Source organism: Lutzomyia longipalpis, chromosome 1 (genome assembly GCF_024334085.1).
Source record: "Lutzomyia longipalpis isolate SR_M1_2022 chromosome 1, ASM2433408v1".
Classification (NCBI taxonomy): domain Eukaryota; kingdom Metazoa; phylum Arthropoda; class Insecta; order Diptera; family Psychodidae; genus Lutzomyia; species Lutzomyia longipalpis.
Window position 1 is genome coordinate 27,705,467 of NC_074707.1, and position 15,195 is coordinate 27,720,661.

The 15,195-nt window shown below is 37.4% G+C and overlaps 4 protein-coding genes across 11 annotated transcripts; 2 read left to right on the plus strand and 2 right to left on the minus strand.

The window, feature by feature from the left end:
- The first annotated feature begins 44 nt into the window (after positions 1 to 44).
- LOC129797709 (derlin-1) lies at positions 45 to 1,275 on the plus strand. The gene is made up of 4 exons (XM_055840529.1): positions 45 to 199; positions 266 to 458; positions 531 to 994; positions 1,063 to 1,275. Exons 2-4 carry the CDS (start codon positions 306 to 308, stop codon positions 1,190 to 1,192), a joined length of 747 nt encoding a protein of 248 aa, XP_055696504.1. The 5' UTR covers positions 45 to 199; positions 266 to 305; the 3' UTR covers positions 1,193 to 1,275.
- LOC129797707 (ribosomal RNA-processing protein 7 homolog A) lies at positions 1,203 to 2,134 on the minus strand. The gene is made up of 2 exons (XM_055840527.1): positions 2,060 to 2,134; positions 1,203 to 1,995 (listed from the first exon to the last, which is right to left on the minus strand). Exons 1-2 carry the CDS (start codon positions 2,079 to 2,081, stop codon positions 1,256 to 1,258), a joined length of 762 nt encoding a protein of 253 aa, XP_055696502.1. The 5' UTR covers positions 2,082 to 2,134; the 3' UTR covers positions 1,203 to 1,255.
- A 54-nt stretch (positions 2,135 to 2,188) lies between these two features.
- LOC129797504 (THO complex subunit 1) lies at positions 2,189 to 4,856 on the plus strand. 2 transcript variants are annotated; one of them, XM_055840157.1, is made up of 4 exons: positions 2,189 to 2,320; positions 2,496 to 3,158; positions 3,233 to 4,479; positions 4,636 to 4,856. In XM_055840157.1, the coding sequence occupies exons 1-4, from the start codon at positions 2,279 to 2,281 to the stop codon at positions 4,706 to 4,708; spliced, it is 2,025 nt and encodes a 674-aa protein (XP_055696132.1). In that variant the 5' UTR covers positions 2,189 to 2,278; the 3' UTR covers positions 4,709 to 4,856. The 2 variants fall into 2 exon arrangements, with proteins under 2 accessions (XP_055696132.1, XP_055696133.1); XM_055840158.1 differs by having other exon boundaries at positions 2,201 to 2,320; positions 4,639 to 4,856.
- Positions 4,857 to 5,396: 540 nt separating this feature from the next.
- On the minus strand, positions 5,397 to 11,838 carry LOC129797609 (uncharacterized). 7 transcript variants are annotated; one of them, XM_055840368.1, is made up of 6 exons: positions 11,716 to 11,838; positions 10,988 to 11,041; positions 8,547 to 8,693; positions 6,521 to 7,054; positions 6,044 to 6,190; positions 5,397 to 5,969 (listed from the first exon to the last, which is right to left on the minus strand). In XM_055840368.1, the coding sequence occupies exons 2-6, from the start codon at positions 11,030 to 11,032 to the stop codon at positions 5,613 to 5,615; spliced, it is 1,230 nt and encodes a 409-aa protein (XP_055696343.1). In that variant the 5' UTR covers positions 11,033 to 11,041; positions 11,716 to 11,838; the 3' UTR covers positions 5,397 to 5,612. The 7 variants fall into 7 exon arrangements, with proteins under 7 accessions (XP_055696343.1, XP_055696341.1, XP_055696338.1 ...); XM_055840366.1 differs by having other exon boundaries at positions 10,988 to 11,125; XM_055840363.1 differs by having other exon boundaries at positions 10,988 to 11,125; positions 11,635 to 11,838.
- Positions 11,839 to 15,195: the final 3,357 nt, after the last annotated feature.

Sequence of the window (15,195 nt, forward strand, 5' to 3'; positions counted from 1 at the left end):
AATGCGAGCGTTCACACAGTTGCCTCTGCCTTGGAACGTGAACACGTCAGTGATGTCAGTTTTGTGATGAAAACGCATTGTTTTTGATGCAAGAAAAATATTGTGCCGAATCATTTTCTGGTCAAATCACTAGCCAATAGTTCAGGAAATACCTTTCTGTTGAAATTCCTGATTTCTCAAGCTTTTAATTTCTTCAAAAGTAAGTAAAATTTGGGTAAATAGAAGGTTAGATTAATAAAATAAATTGAAATTTAATATTTTCCAGGAAGAATCCTTGAAATTAGTCACACAAATCCTCAGCAAAGATGGACTTTTCCGGATGGTACAACTCCGTGCCTATATTCACACGATACTGGTTATCGTCTACCGTCATCATGAGCCTCGCGGAGAGGATAGGACTCCTCCCAGGCGAGTACCTCATCCTCCTGCCATTTAAACTCATCTATACAAAATTCCAGGCAAGTTCTCAGTGAGATTTCTGTTCACTAAAAGTATATTTTATTGTGTGGGATTCCCTTTCTTTTCATCAGATCTGGAGACCTCTGACATCCGTGCTGTTCTACCCACTCACTCCTCAGACGGGATTTCACTTTATGCTCAACTGCTACTTCCTCTACAACTACTCTGTGCGGCTGGAGAGGGAACACTTTAAGAACACACCGGCAGATCATCTCTTCATGCTGATCTTCAATTGGCTAAATTGCGTCATCCTGGGAGCGGCCTTCAGTGTTCCTCTTCTCATGGATCCCATGGTCATGTCGGTTCTCTACGTCTGGTGCAAACTCAATGCGGACACAATCGTTAATTTCTGGTTTGGCACACAATTCAAGGCTGCCCTACTGCCCTGGGTACTACTGGGAGTCAACCTTCTGCTCACTTCTTCGGTAAAATACTCCCTGATTGGGATTGTTGTTGGGCATCTCTACTACTCCCTCAAATTTCTCTATCCTTCCTACCGGAATACCCCGAGTTTACTGGAAACGCCACAGTTCCTGTAAGAAATTTTTGCCATAGAAATTCATCTGGAAGTAAAAAAAATTAATCTCATTTCTCATTCCGTAGGAAAAATTATTTCCCGGACGTTACTGGGGGAGTTTACGGATTTGGTGGAAATCGCCTCAACAACCAACCTCGACCTGCTGGTGGGAGATTCAGCAATTGGGGTACGGGACATCGCCTGGGGAACAACTAAAAAAAGCACCTTTTGCATGTTCACAAAAGATTGAATGTTTATTGTGGGAGCAGATCTTGGTCACTAAAAGGGTTTGAAACGTCGGGATGTCTTCATTTTTTCCACCTTCTCCTTGTCTTCCTGAAACTTCTTCCGCATCTCCTGGATTTTCTGCCTCTTCGATTCCGTAACTTGGAATCTGTAGAAATTCTTTAGCTCTTTCTTTCTCTTCCGCACATCCTGCTTCTCTTCGACGCTCTTTATTCCCTTCTCGGTTAGCTTAAAAGCATCCTTTGTTGATTTTCTCGTCACCGTAGTCCATCCATCGTCATCTTCCTCTGCCTGTTTCTTCGCTTCTCTCTCAGCTTTTTGCTCTTCTTTATCAAATTTATCCATGAAGCTGGTAATTTCTTCCTGAAGTCGTTCTGCACAGGGGTACTGGGCTTTGTACTCAGAAATCCATCGTTCAACACCAACGGAGACATCCTCAGCTGTGATTTTCTTCACCTTGAGGACTTTTGCAACACTTCCGGCAAGCTTGAAAGCAATATAGCCTGTTTTCCATTTGAATTCCCGGGATTCCTTTCGCTCTTCCGGAGATTTGCTGAAAGCCTGGAAATCCTTGATATTTGTAAAAGTGACCACACCCGCAATATTCCCAAACTTTGAAAAGATCCTCCAGAGGTTCTCATCTGTAATGTATGGTGGGATATTTGCAAGGCAGATTGTCTTTTCTTCTGGCCAATCTCGGTGTTTCAGAGAATGAGGAATCACGTGGAGTTCGTGAAAATGATCACTTTCACTCCCAATAAAGAGTTTTATTGCTGAAATTAAAAGCAAGACTCTTAACACAATGAAGGTTCAGCGAAGAAATTGTGCATTACTTACTTTTATTCGTGGAAATTCCCATTTTTCCTGAATTTTCTAACCACACGAGTTGTTTGTTTTGATTGCAAGGGTCGTGTTGATTATTCTTCTTCTTTGTGAGCCGAATGTCATTTTGACTTAATCAGAAAACGTCATTTTTTGACAAGAAAATTGTTTACAAAAATCTCATCACATTTTTTGTGGTTTTTCCTAGTTTTTCTCACATTTTTCCATGCTAAAATGTGTACACCTACCTTCCAAATCTACCGGGAGCAACTTACGGTAAGAGGCCTTTGAGGAAGTTCAGTAGATTTAGCAGAAAATACAATACAATTCCTTTTGCCATTGCCTACTAAAGCTCTCTAGAGTGACTCTAGTTAAGGGGGTAGATGTTGAGAGGATTCTCTAAGGTAGAGTAGTGGTAGAGTAAAAAATAAAAACTTTATTTTTTAAATAGGAAATTCTGAGGAAATCCTTCAAGGAACGCAAATTTGAGAAGCTCGAGGAGGACTTTAAAAACCTCGGAGAAACTCATGCGGATAAAAAATCAAGCCTGGATCAGGTTTTCCGAGATGTATTACTTCTGGATCTTGCCAAGGATATAAAGGCAGTGGAGGACTATATAACTTTTGCATCCCTCGCCGCTAGAGCTGACATGGTGTCCGTGACAATCCCGGTAATCCTCCTTGGGGATGTCTTTGATGCCGTAACGCTGGATCAGTGTGAGCAGCTCTTCACTTACGTGGAGAACAACGTATCCGTGTGGAAGGAGGAGGTCTTCTTTGCTCCGTGCAAAAACAATATTCTCAGGATGTGCAATGATCTACTGCGGAGACTCTCAAGATCACAGAATACAGTCTTCTGTGGGCGCATCCTTCTCTTCCTGGCAAAATTCTTTCCATTTTCCGAACGTTCGGGTCTCAATATCGTGTCAGAATTCAATTTAGAAAATCTCACGGAATACAGCACTGATGGAAAGAATGAGAATTTAGCTGGAGATTCCGTAGAGACGCAGCTGCAAATTGATTACAACCTCTATTGCAAATTTTGGGCACTTCAGGACTTTTTCCGGAATCCCAATCAGTGCTACAATAAAGTTCAGTGGAAGACATTTGTTAGCGTGAGTATTTTATTTACACGTATGCTCTCAAAACTGACCACAGGATTAATATTTTTTCTTCTTATTTCCTGCAGCACACCTCAACTGTTCTAGCGGCTTTTAAGGGTTTTAAATTAGAGGAACCACGCCAAGGAGGAAGTCGCGAGAAATCAGAAGCAATGGATGTGGATGAGATTAATGAACAAACTATGCTGGATCCGGAAACGGGCGTGCAACATTTCTTCGCAAAATTCCTCACAAATCCCAAACTTCTGGCCTTACAGCTGTCTGATTCAAACTTCCGACGGTCTGTATTGGTGCAGTTCCTTATTCTTTTCCACTACCTCCCGTCGCAGGTGAAATTTAAAATGGATGTGTACACATTGACAGTAGCACAGGTGGACTGGATCAAGGAGACGGAGACTTTGGTGTACAAATTGCTTGATGAGACTCCTCCGAATGGACAGAAGTTCTCCAAAAGTGTCCAGCATATGCTACAGCGAGAGGAAATGTGGAATAATTGGAAGAATGAGGGATGCAAGGAATTTCAGCGACCAGATCCACATCCCAGCGATACTGGGAAGGCACCATCTTCCCAGAGGAAGCACAAACGCCTCCTGGGTGACTCGATAAAGGAAGCCACAAAGCATGGGAAGTTCTACATGGGTAATCCCGAATTAACGAAGCTGTGGAATCTCTGCCCTGACAACCTACAGGCATGCAAGGGATCCGATAGGAATTTCCTCCCGTCCCTAGAGTCCTACCTTGACAATCCAAAGGACAAGAACGATCCGTCATACGAATGGAGAGCCCTTCGTCTCATGGCCAGGCAATCGCCACATTTCTTCACCCTCTTCAACACACCATCGTACAAAGTAAGCGATTACGTGGAGAGTGTGCGGAAGAAGATTCAGAAAGACCGCACAGAGGCCAAGCAGGAACCCTTGGAGGAAGTCCTGCCGGTTGTGGAGCAAATGGAGGCGGATAACTTTGCAGATGAGCAAGAGCAAATTGAGGCAGATTTACTGAAGACGGAACAACTAACGCCCGAAGATAAGAATAATCACAAGCCCAACATGATCACGGGGGAGCAACTGCAGGAGCTAGCGCCCATTATTGGGAGTGATTGGAAGAAGTTGGCCAGCAAATTGGGCTATCGCTCCGATGAGATTCTCTTCTTTGAAACTGAAAATCCCACTGCCTCAGCTCAATGCCATGCAATGCTGCAAATTTGGTTTGATGACGATATGGATGCAAGCTTGGATAATCTAGCGTACATCCTCGAAGGGCTCGGCATGCTGGAATCCTGCGAGACGGTGAAAAAATTCATTGGAAACATTGAGTAAGACAAAAAGAATAAATTTTAAAATAAATTGTGCATAAGAAATAATTAGTTTTATGCTAATTGAGTTAATAATTCATTTCGATGTCGTTTTTGCGCGATAGATTTGTCAGAGAGACAAATTAATTATTTATGATTTCTTTTTCCCTTGTTCAGCAGCCTTAAAAAGAGTCTTCGAGAACAGGTGGCAGTAGAGCCAGAATTAAAAGGAAAATCAATGAAGTGCTAATAAAGTTTTCTATAGTGTGAAAATTCTGAAGTCTAAAAAAATTTTTTTTTAATTTTGATTAATAATTTTTAAAATAGTGAAAAAATAAGGAAAGAAACATCAATTTAGAAAGAGAAAAAGTGAAATAAAAAATAGAAATGTGACGAAAGTTTGAATTTACTTTGTAACAAAATAAGAAATTGTATCTTCTAGCTGGATATTTAGGCTTTTAATTCATCATCGAATTAGAAAACTTGGTGAGTACTAAAGTATGAATAAGAAAGCATTTTTTATGCTCTTAAATTACTATGAATAACATGAATATTTTTGATCAGAAAATTATATTTTGCTTAATTTTTTTATTCGATTTTTTTATTAAATTATTACTGAAAAACTTGATCATAAAAAAATCGATCTTAACCCTTTCGCTTCCAAAGTGAAACATAAAAATATTGAAACATGCGCTCTTTTATCTCGATTTTTATTCTGTGAATTTTTTAGAGGGCTTTTCCCAGTCAGAACGTGTTCGTTGGCCCCTTTTGCCTGAATTTGATGCATTTGTAACTTGGAAAAACAGTTTAAATTCATAAATAATTAGAAAAACAAAATGTTTCATATTTGGGTCAACGTATGACCCAAAAAACGTGAAAGGGTTAACCAAATACCTAGTCAAGGCAGATTCTAGAGTCCATTACCAATATCAAAAGAATTATTTTAAAATTGATACCAGATAATTTTATTTCACAAATTCATTTATCACTTGTAAATGGGGAATTTTTACATTTATAAAAGAAAAGATAAAAAAAAAGTCAAATTTTCATTGGATTAGAAATCTCGCTGTGGAGTTAGAGGGGAAGTGGCACAAAATGCGAATAATTATCAAAAAAAAAGGGTTGAGTATATAATGCTGCTCATATCGAATGAATTAGTAACGCTTCTTGGGTGGTTGCGGTTTGGGTTTATTGTGGAGCATTGTGGCACACTTGGGGATGTGCCGATTGGCGGCGGCCTCATTGAAGCGTCTCATGCAGTGGGGACACTGGATGTAGTCAGGATTTTCAGATCGCGGCGGTGGTGGTAGGTCAGAAAGTTTTCCACCCTTTGCCAAATGAATCTGCATTTGCTTCGCCGCACGGATTGTTTCGATGAATTCCTCATGCTTCTTGCGCCAATTACTCTTCTTCCCCGCAGAACTCGCTGCCTGTGGTTGCTTCACCGGTGCTGCAGCTGCTCGAGTTCCACGGGGTCCCTTCTTTAGGACAAATTTCTCAGCTTCAGTGCCCTTTAAAGACAAATTGGAATTTTTTAAAGAAATTGTTCTTTTATAGCTTTTTTTTTAAATTAATAATTCTCTACCTGAACTCGATGCTTGGTTGAATCGAAAATCTTTCGTTTCTTACTGGAAATCTTGGCACAAATGGTAATGTGTTTCTCTATGCGTTCCTCGGCAAAGTAGCGACCACAGATTTTGCATTCAGTTAAATCATCTGGAGGTGGACCACTCTGGGGAATTGATGACAGAAAGATAAATTCATTGTGGGGAGGAATTCAATCAATTTGAATACATTCGCATGATTAAATTGTTGTGCAAAATGCAAATTGTAATTTTAGAATGATTTTCATTTGAAATGCAATTCACCCACTAATTAATTTAAAATATTTTGTTTTAAATTAATTATGCGGTCATTTCATTAATTTACAATAATCTGATAAATTTCAATTGCTAAATTACATCATTGTATGAGCATTTTGTAATGATTTTAATTAGGTACGGAACGACAATAAAAAAAAAGTTTTTTTTAGTAAGGGGGAAATGTGAAAAATTTACCGTACCTTGACGACTTTCGCTGAAGATGGCTTCTTAACAGTCGATGGTGCATTGGTTTTTGGCAATTGCTTCTCACTCATCACTTTATGGCCACTATCGTTGTGTGATCTCGTTTCATTGACACTCTCCGTATTTGTTTTATTGGCCAATTTAGATAAATTCGTTAAATTTTTCGTGGTGCCCATGGGTGGTCCACTATCACTCGCCACATTGGCGGCTTTCTTCACAATCACAGGCCTCAATTTTACGGGTGTGTTGGCACCAACGCCATTCTTTGCCGGTACCCCATTCCCATTGCTGATACTGAGTGATGCCAAACGTCCCACGTTGGACAACTTCCCGCCGTAGTTCCCATTGCGCGTGGTCTCGTTCAGTGACCAGTTGTCCAGGCCGTTGTCGTTCTCATGAGATGTACTGAATGTCTTGGTCGGTGTCTTGCTGTTCGCCTTGGGGCTCTGCTTCATCTGAATTGGCTGCAATGGGTAGCTCTTATCAATTCCAATACTCCGCTGTCGTCTTTCCTCGAACAACTGTCGTACCTTTTACGCAGAAAAATAAAAATTGCATCACTACACCACATTTCCGCCAGAATTATCTTGTTTGCGGGGGTTTAATTACTCCGCAAGTCCATTAGCATTGAACTTTTATTTCTTTCTCAACATTTTTTTATTTTGCATAATTTATTTATATGCTCACGGTTCAACGAATTGATGTCGCCAAGAGTGAGAGCATTTAAGTGCCCTTGAGAATGCACCCATGAATTCCAAGAACTTCACAGCGGAACGTTTGATTTTATAATTGATTGTAATATAGAGCAAGATAAGGGGCAGAATTGAATAAAATTTAAGATTTATTAAAGTGCTCCTTTAAGAATAATTTCTCTCTCTCTCTTAAATTTGAAGTCTATATATTACGATGGAGACGCCTGGTTACCCAGAGGTTCAATGATTATGTAGCTTCTGAGAATACTTCATGTTCAGAACTTTAAATCTTCTCTGTTTCTATTGAAGACTTTTCCTAGAAATTTTCAATAAAATCGATAAAACCAGCCAAGCGAATTTTTTGCAAACGATGACCCAAATTCTGCAAAAATTCGTTTCATGTTTTTTTTTTATTAATCACGAATTAAGAACTTATTTAAAATCCTTAGTAAGAATTACGATTTGATATAATTCGGATAAAAATATCAATATTTAAAGTTCAAAACTCAACGGAATCCGAATTGAAGCCAATTGGCATTACATATTCCAGCCAATTAACCCATAATGCATTACAAAATCTCATATGGATTGAAATTCAATTTATGTAATTTCAGCATAGTCAAAAGCTTATTTAAAATTTTCCGTATTGAACTTTCCATTAATTTTCAAACTGAAACTCTCAGAGTTAAATGCTAATCTATCATCAAATATTCACAAACTTACACCGAATACTTCTCTACCCGAGGAATCAATAATGAACTTGAATATATATATTGAATGCATTATATATTGGTAAATGTATGTATATGAATTCCCCATGGTGGAATCAATCGAAGATTTATAAATTTTAACCATTTTGACGACGCGATATCGGAGTAATGGGAAATTATTAGGCAGCTATCCTCTTTGGTTATCTCTCGTAATATTCTTGAGAATTGGCTCTCGAAATGGCCCCTTGCTGGAGCCCCTAAATTGCCATGGGATATGAAGCTTTTCGTTATGGTTTTTGCCAAATTCAAATTCCAATGATTGTTTATTGTCTCTGGGGAAAATCAATCGTGAGTGCCATTGAGCTCCCCCTTTCTGAATTATTCCTCTCTATTACCTCGAAAATATTCCATTATTACGAATTCTTTTTCCTCTGCCTATTTTTGGTTGTCGCACAGAGAAGTCGATCAGCCGTCAACTTGAACTACTGAACGTCGTTTGGCCGTACAATTGTTGACATTGATCCACATTAATAATTTTGGGTTGGAGGGATTTTCGAAGGGCTCGTCCCTACCACCCACTATAATATAGAGAGAACCTCAGAGCGGTTAGCCCAACATACCTTTCCGGGGGTGCAACTTGTGTCCAATTCCAGTCCACTGGGGCTATTGTTGTTAATGCTATTGTTGTTACTAACTATTGATGGTGCACTACTCATTTCCAATTTTCGCTGAATCCTCTCTTGCTGCTGCCGCTGCTGGAAACGCATCTGCAAAACGGAGAAGGAGGAGAATAAATTCAAAATCCAATAAATTCCGCCACTTTGCGAATTTCATGTATATATCTTTTAAAATCACAATGCTACACGATATTTCGGGAAACACTCTTATGATTTGCTTATATGCTTAAGGGAAATATTTACAAAATAATCCAAATACATTCTCCCAAATGTGTGTAACTGCTCAAATGAACTTCACCATTCTGAGTGACTAGACGAGTGAGTTTTCCACGTTTCTCCTGTAATTTGTTTAGATATATAGATATTTCTTCACAATATGTACCTATAACATTTTATATTATCAGAGAGATCGGAAATTAGGGTTCTAAGAACATTTAGATTTTTATTTTGAAAAATTCATGAAAATTCTAGGAAAATTTGAAATTGATTTTTTTCCTGAAAATGATTTTTTAACTAACTCACGGTTTTGGGAATGATCTAAACTTTTTTAAAAATATAAATCATCTTAATTATTAATTAATTATATTTCGATGATAGTTCATTTACTTTTTCTGCAGTTTTATAAAACTAACTGGTATTTGTCTTTTTAAGATAATTTAAATTTTCTACGAAAGCTCTAATAGTTAATTAAATATTTCTAAACATCTAAAAGCAAAAATATTCAAAAAAACATATTTTGCAATTTTTCTATATTATTTTTTTCTTATTTCCAAAATTCTTTCTATTTTTCCATGAAACTTTCGTTCTTCTGTATCCTTTAAGGAAGGTGTGAGCTTCGTGGTGTTTTTCATTCACAATATTCTCACACTTATTAAACTTTTATAGCGTAGGTGGTGTCTTTGACGTCAATAAAGTTCAAAAGTTTTTTTTTCCTTTCATACGGCAAGGAGGGAAAACCAAACATTTCACGCGTAAATCTTATGCGTGAAAATCTTCCCAATTGCACAAAAAGATTTTCATCTTGAAGATTTTTTTTGCCATGACCATGCTAATTTTTTGTACTTAACATTGAAAAGTACAAAAACAAGAGAAACGCGTGTATGGAGAGACAGAGAAATTTGAATTTTTATTCCGCGACTTCTCTGAGTCATTGACGCAAGACCTTTTTTGGACATTGCCAATGAGTCACCCAATGATTAAATGCTGCCCACGTTTCATATGTAATGCCTTCTTTTCGCCCATTTTGATCATTTTTTCTCTATTTCATCTTTCTCACTGTTTTTTATATCTCTGCCATGGAGATCGATAAAATGGACATGTCTGAGCAGAAAAAAGACATTCACTAAATGTTTGTGTTTTATGCAATTTAATTAACAATAATTTATTCTATCTGCGATTCCCATCGCGAATTGAGCTTAAAATGGTGCAAGAGAGTAATTTAGTGCTCAACTTATTCCGTATGGCTATCTCACGCTTCTATCTGTCGCATTTTGGGGACATGTAGGTGCGGAGAAAAATGATTTCATGTCAGAACTCTCTACAAACATGTAAAAGTATTTATTGATTGATGAATTATTCTAGCATTAAATGGAGACATATTCTTGATAGAAAGCTCCATGGAATGACAGTAATTTAAGTCAAATGGCCTACGTCATGCAGAAGAGTCTAATTAGAATTCTCTTTGCGAATGAATTTTCATCTTGAAATGTCTATTTACTGTCTATACCACGCATTTATTGATAGCGGAGGCGTCTGCCGCAAAACGACTTACAAATCCATTTTAGTTGACCGCATATGACGTATTTTTTATTTAGGGTCACTTTGACATCAATATGCTACTGAATTATAGTTGGTAGTATATACTGTAAATTGGGGTAAATAGGGTCAGTGGGGTAGTTAGTATGACTTTTATTTTTTTTTAGAATTTCTGGCTAATCTTGCCTAATTTGGAAAGATTATTGAAATTCTAATTTAAAAAGTGACCACAAAATTCGTAATTTCTTTGCGTGCTTAATCCTACTCATATCACACATAATATTTTTGCCTACGAGATTAACGAACTCCTTCAAGCCACCTAAAGTCTACATACAATGTAGAATTGATGGAGAGTGGATTAGCACCATAGTAAGATTAAAATTTGATTCAAAATGCCCACCATATGTGTTAAAAAGAGATGAAATTTAATACAATATCTCGCGGTTTGCAGAGAACAATCCTACACAAAAAATGTCATATTAAAGATTTTTTTTACATCCTGATATTTGCCGTAGAAGTCGCAATACGATATTTCTTCCACTTCAATTGACTTTATTTTAGTATTTTGGCAAAAACATTTTTTTTGCACAAGAATTGAAAATAAAATGAGAAAGTCTGTAAAATCCCACCTGCATTTGTGTGAGCCTTGAAGTGTTATTGCCTTGAGTTGCCATTTCCAGACGCTTCAATACCAAAAATAATTTCTTTCCGTTGTCTTCAGTGTTGGAGAACGACACGGGTAAGATAGGAAGAAAATTCTGGTTTTTCTAACAATTTTATAAAGCAAAAAACATAAGCCTCTGTTGTTTCTTTAAAAAAAAAACATTGACTAGTATCTTTTCTCGTTTCTTAAAATGTTGTTGCAATGCGCATTTTCTTTTCACTGTGCCATGATGTTTTCCTTTTATTTCCCCAAAGAAAATAATATAAATTTTGCAAGCTTCCTTCCCAAATGTTCTTGGACAAAATTTAATATAATATTAAATATTTCAGAGTTGATTTTAGATTATGTTTTGATAAATGTTGTACCGTACAACAGCAAAAGCTTGAGGGCAAGGGTGAGAAAGGTTTAAACCAAATATACACAAAAGTTATGCTTTTGCGGAAATTCCTTTGGGAAATTCACATGAATGTTTTGAGCAAATTCACACGTGACGAGGTGAAATATTGAGGAACAGGCAAAAACATTGATTTGTAAGGGAAAACACTGAAAGTTCCACGATATGTTTGCATGAATTATGTTGCTATTTATGTTGCTACAGCAACAGCAATGTACCAAACAATTTCCTCTATCTTTCCCGGGTTCCAACTTCCAATATTATTTATTAATGAAACGGCGCTAACAACATGCACACACCCACTAGCAGCAGAAAAAAGAAACTTTACTATGCGGCTGAATGACTACGATGAAATTTTGGTGTGCTATGGGACAAAATGTAAGACGACACACACGCCAAGGAAGGCAACAACCAACTGAAGTGTCTGAGTCGAAGCTTCAATCCAATATAGTTGAATGTTGTTGTTGTCCATGCCGCACAAGTCTCTACTATTTATTTTTTCTAACAAACCCATCCTCAACAGATAATGTGGGCCAAGTGAGATGTGTGGAACACAGTGTAACGTACTTTATTGTAATTTGGAAAATTAAATTTATACAATACAACTTAATTATTAGAATACGAGGTAAATTGTCGCTTCGCTCCAATTTACCTCGCCCCGCTTCGCGGGGATTTGTTGCGCTTCGCGCAAATTTTATATAGAAAAAATAATTGAGATGAAAGAAGTCTATTAGAAAATGTATTCGTTGGTAAAAACCGCCTGGTATCAGGAGTCTCTGTACCAAATTTCATCGCGATCGGACCAACGGTGTAGAAATGCATAGCTGAACAGGAACGAAATTTTAGAGAGACCTTTCTTTATTATATAGAAGATGGGCCACGCAATAACCTCCAACAGATATTTCAAAGGGAAAAAGTGAATTTCACACACCATTTATGGCGCCAATTTCAAAAAGTAGCCAAAAAAACATGAATTTTATATGGGGGTTATATGAAGGGGGGCTCTGGGGGGAAAATGAATGTCGTTGGTAAAAACCGCCTGGTATCAGGAGTCTCTGTACCAAATTTCATCACGATCGGACCAACGGTGTAGAAATGCATAGATGAACAGGAACGAAATTTTAGAGAGACCTTTCTTTATTATATAGACAAACGAGGTAAATTGTCGCTTCGCTCCAATTTTCCTCGCCCCGCTTCGCGGGGGGTTTTGCGCTTCGCGCAAATTTTAGAGAGAAAAAATTGTGATGATTTATAAGTATGATTGGGCACACTCATCAATCTCAAAAAAAAAATTCAAAGGGAAGAAATCATTTTCATACAACATTTCCGGCGCCAAATTCAAAAATTCGCAAAAACTGCATGACTGTTATATGGGGGTTACCTGAAGTGGGGCTTTGGGGGGAAAATGGATACGGCCACTCGAAACCGCCTGATATAAGGAGCCTCTGTGCCAAATTTCATCACGATCGGTCAAACGGTGTAGATTTGTATAGCCGAACACGACTGATTACCAACAAACAGACCTTTCTTTATTATATAGATGGAGAGCTCTCATCAATCTCAAAAAAAAAAAAAATTTGCAAAGAGAAGAAATCATTTTCATACAACATTTCCGGCGCCAAATTCAAAAATTCGCAAAAACTGCATGAGAGTTATATGGGGGCTACCTGAAGGGGGGCTTCGGGGGGAAAATGGATACGGCCACTCGAAACCGCCTGATATAAGGAGCCTCTGTGCCAAATTTCATCGCGATCGGTCAAACGGTGTAGATTTGTATAGCCGAACACGACTGATTACCAACAAACAGACCTTTCTTTATTATATAGATTATTATATAGAAGATGGAGAGCACCCATCAATTCCAAAAGAAAAAAAATTTGCAAAGAGAAGAAATCATTTTCATACAACATTTCCGGCGCCAAATTCAAAAATTCGCAAAAACTGCATGAGAGTTATATGGGGGCTACCTGAAGGGGGGCTTCGGGGGGAAAATGGATACGGTCACTCGAAACCGCCTGTTATAAGGAGCCTCTGTGCCAAATTTCATCACGATCGGTCAAACGGTGTAGATTTGTATAGCTGTACAGACACGAAGATTACCAACAAACAGACCTTTCTTTATTATATAGGGGAGACCGGGGTAAAAATAGTCATTTTCGAATTTTCAAATGCCAATTTCTCCGAAGTTATTAATCGGAAAAATCGGAAAAAATTCTGGTGGAAAGCCCTACCAACCTATAATTTTTGACAGTAATTTGGAGGTTATGCGATCAGTACTTTAGGAGTTAAAAATGAAAATAGATTTTTGGCCCATTTCCCAAACTTTTGCGTATTGAGAAAAACGCGTTTTCCGAACATTTCCTTCAGCAGTTTTCCCATCTGATAATTTTTCTCACTAGCTGGATTAGTGCAGAAAATGTTGCCAAGGTGTATTCTTCAATAACTTTTAATGATTTTTCTCTACAATTTTTTGAATCAAAACATACCCCTTGGGGTAGATCGGGTCATCCCATGTAAATCATATGGGAGATCGAAATTTTTGGCATATTTTCTATTCATTTGGTGCAAAATGGAGTGTTTGAGAAAATCGCAAAATTCTCTGTTTTAGTGCGTATAAAAGTGAAATTCCTTGTCGCGGATCAAAAGGTGAGAAGTTTAGCTATCAACTACTATCAATCTCTCAGGTGGAAAATCATTGGAAATGCCGGAAAATTCGACCGACTTTATTTAGCCATCTGGTGACTATATTTACCCGCCGCGTTTAAAAATAGTCAGAAGCGGAAGGGTTTAGGAAAAGCTCGAAAACTCATATTTCCCGTGGAGATAGAGAAAAGTGGTCTGAGACAAAGTTGTAGGCCAGGAAATTTCCTATAAGAATGACCTATCGAGGAAATTTTCTTGCCCTTGGGGAATCCTGCAGATAAGGATTTATGCAAATTGACTATTTTTACCCCGGTCTCCCCTAGATATCAAAAAAAAGTAATACTCTGATTCGAATTTTTCTCCAATTCAGATATGATTGCACTTTTCATTCAATTTTATACCTGATGAAGGTGATGTTCATACACAAAATGTCTACCGATTTGCACATTTTCTTTATGCTGTAAATATGTTTATATATTGAAATTTTATTAATGAATTGAATACAGAATATTCACATCCTTGTGTTCAAGACTCCTCATCCTAAAATTAAAAATATGTATACCTATATAAATTACGTTATATCAGACTAAATTTAACATTAAATGTTCCTCATTTTTATAAAAGTTTATTCAACACTGTAAATGAAAAGTAAATTTATGCTTTACAATTTTTTGTCAAATCAAAATTCTAAATTTTCAGACAACCACTGCAAAATATTTCTCCTGTGTATTTTATTCACTTTTTCCTCAAACATTCACAACAATATTCGTGTGTATATTTTGGAGGCATTTATATAGAATCAACGAATATATGTCTCAACAGACTTGTAATTCCGGACACTGGAGCTCATTCGCGAAGGAGTGCCAAAGAAGAGTGCTCGCGCGCAAATTGCTTTTGAATTTAATTGCAGAATTACCATTTTTTTCTCCTCTCTACATACATTTATGGTGAATCCTTGAACTCACGCAGTTGTCAATTATATTGCTTCTCAATTGTCCACAGCACTACGATGTTGTCATAGAGAACGCTATGGGAATTAATGGGTTTTCTTTCCTTCCTCGTCTCTGGAAATTGTCAATGTGACTCATATAGCAATTTATATTTTTCCTGTCTTTCTCACACTCTTAAGTATTTTG

Coding starts and splice junctions, on each gene's coding strand:
- LOC129797609 (XM_055840368.1), bottom strand. CDS start 11,032: ATGGCAACTCAAGGCAATAACACTTCAAGGCTCACACAAATGCAG. Junction 8,694..10,987: donor CAAGGCTCACACAAATGCAG/GTGGGATTTTAC, acceptor TCCGTTTTGCAG/ATGCGTTTCCAGCAGCGGCA. Junction 7,055..8,546: donor CAAGTTGCACCCCCGGAAAG/GTATGTTGGGCT, acceptor TCTGCGTAAAAG/GTACGACAGTTGTTCGAGGA.
- LOC129797504 (XM_055840157.1), top strand. CDS start 2,279: ATGTGTACACCTACCTTCCAAATCTACCGGGAGCAACTTACG. Junction 3,159..3,232: donor AGTGGAAGACATTTGTTAGC/GTGAGTATTTTA, acceptor TATTTCCTGCAG/CACACCTCAACTGTTCTAGC. Junction 4,480..4,635: donor AAATTCATTGGAAACATTGA/GTAAGACAAAAA, acceptor TCCCTTGTTCAG/CAGCCTTAAAAAGAGTCTTC.
- LOC129797709 (XM_055840529.1), top strand. CDS start 306: ATGGACTTTTCCGGATGGTACAACTCCGTGCCTATATTCACACGATAC. Junction 459..530: donor TCATCTATACAAAATTCCAG/GCAAGTTCTCAG, acceptor TCTTTTCATCAG/ATCTGGAGACCTCTGACATC. Junction 995..1,062: donor CTGGAAACGCCACAGTTCCT/GTAAGAAATTTT, acceptor CTCATTCCGTAG/GAAAAATTATTTCCCGGACG.
- LOC129797707 (XM_055840527.1), bottom strand. CDS start 2,081: ATGGGAATTTCCACGAATAAAA. Junction 1,996..2,059: donor GGGAATTTCCACGAATAAAA/GTAAGTAATGCA, acceptor TTTTAATTTCAG/CAATAAAACTCTTTATTGGG.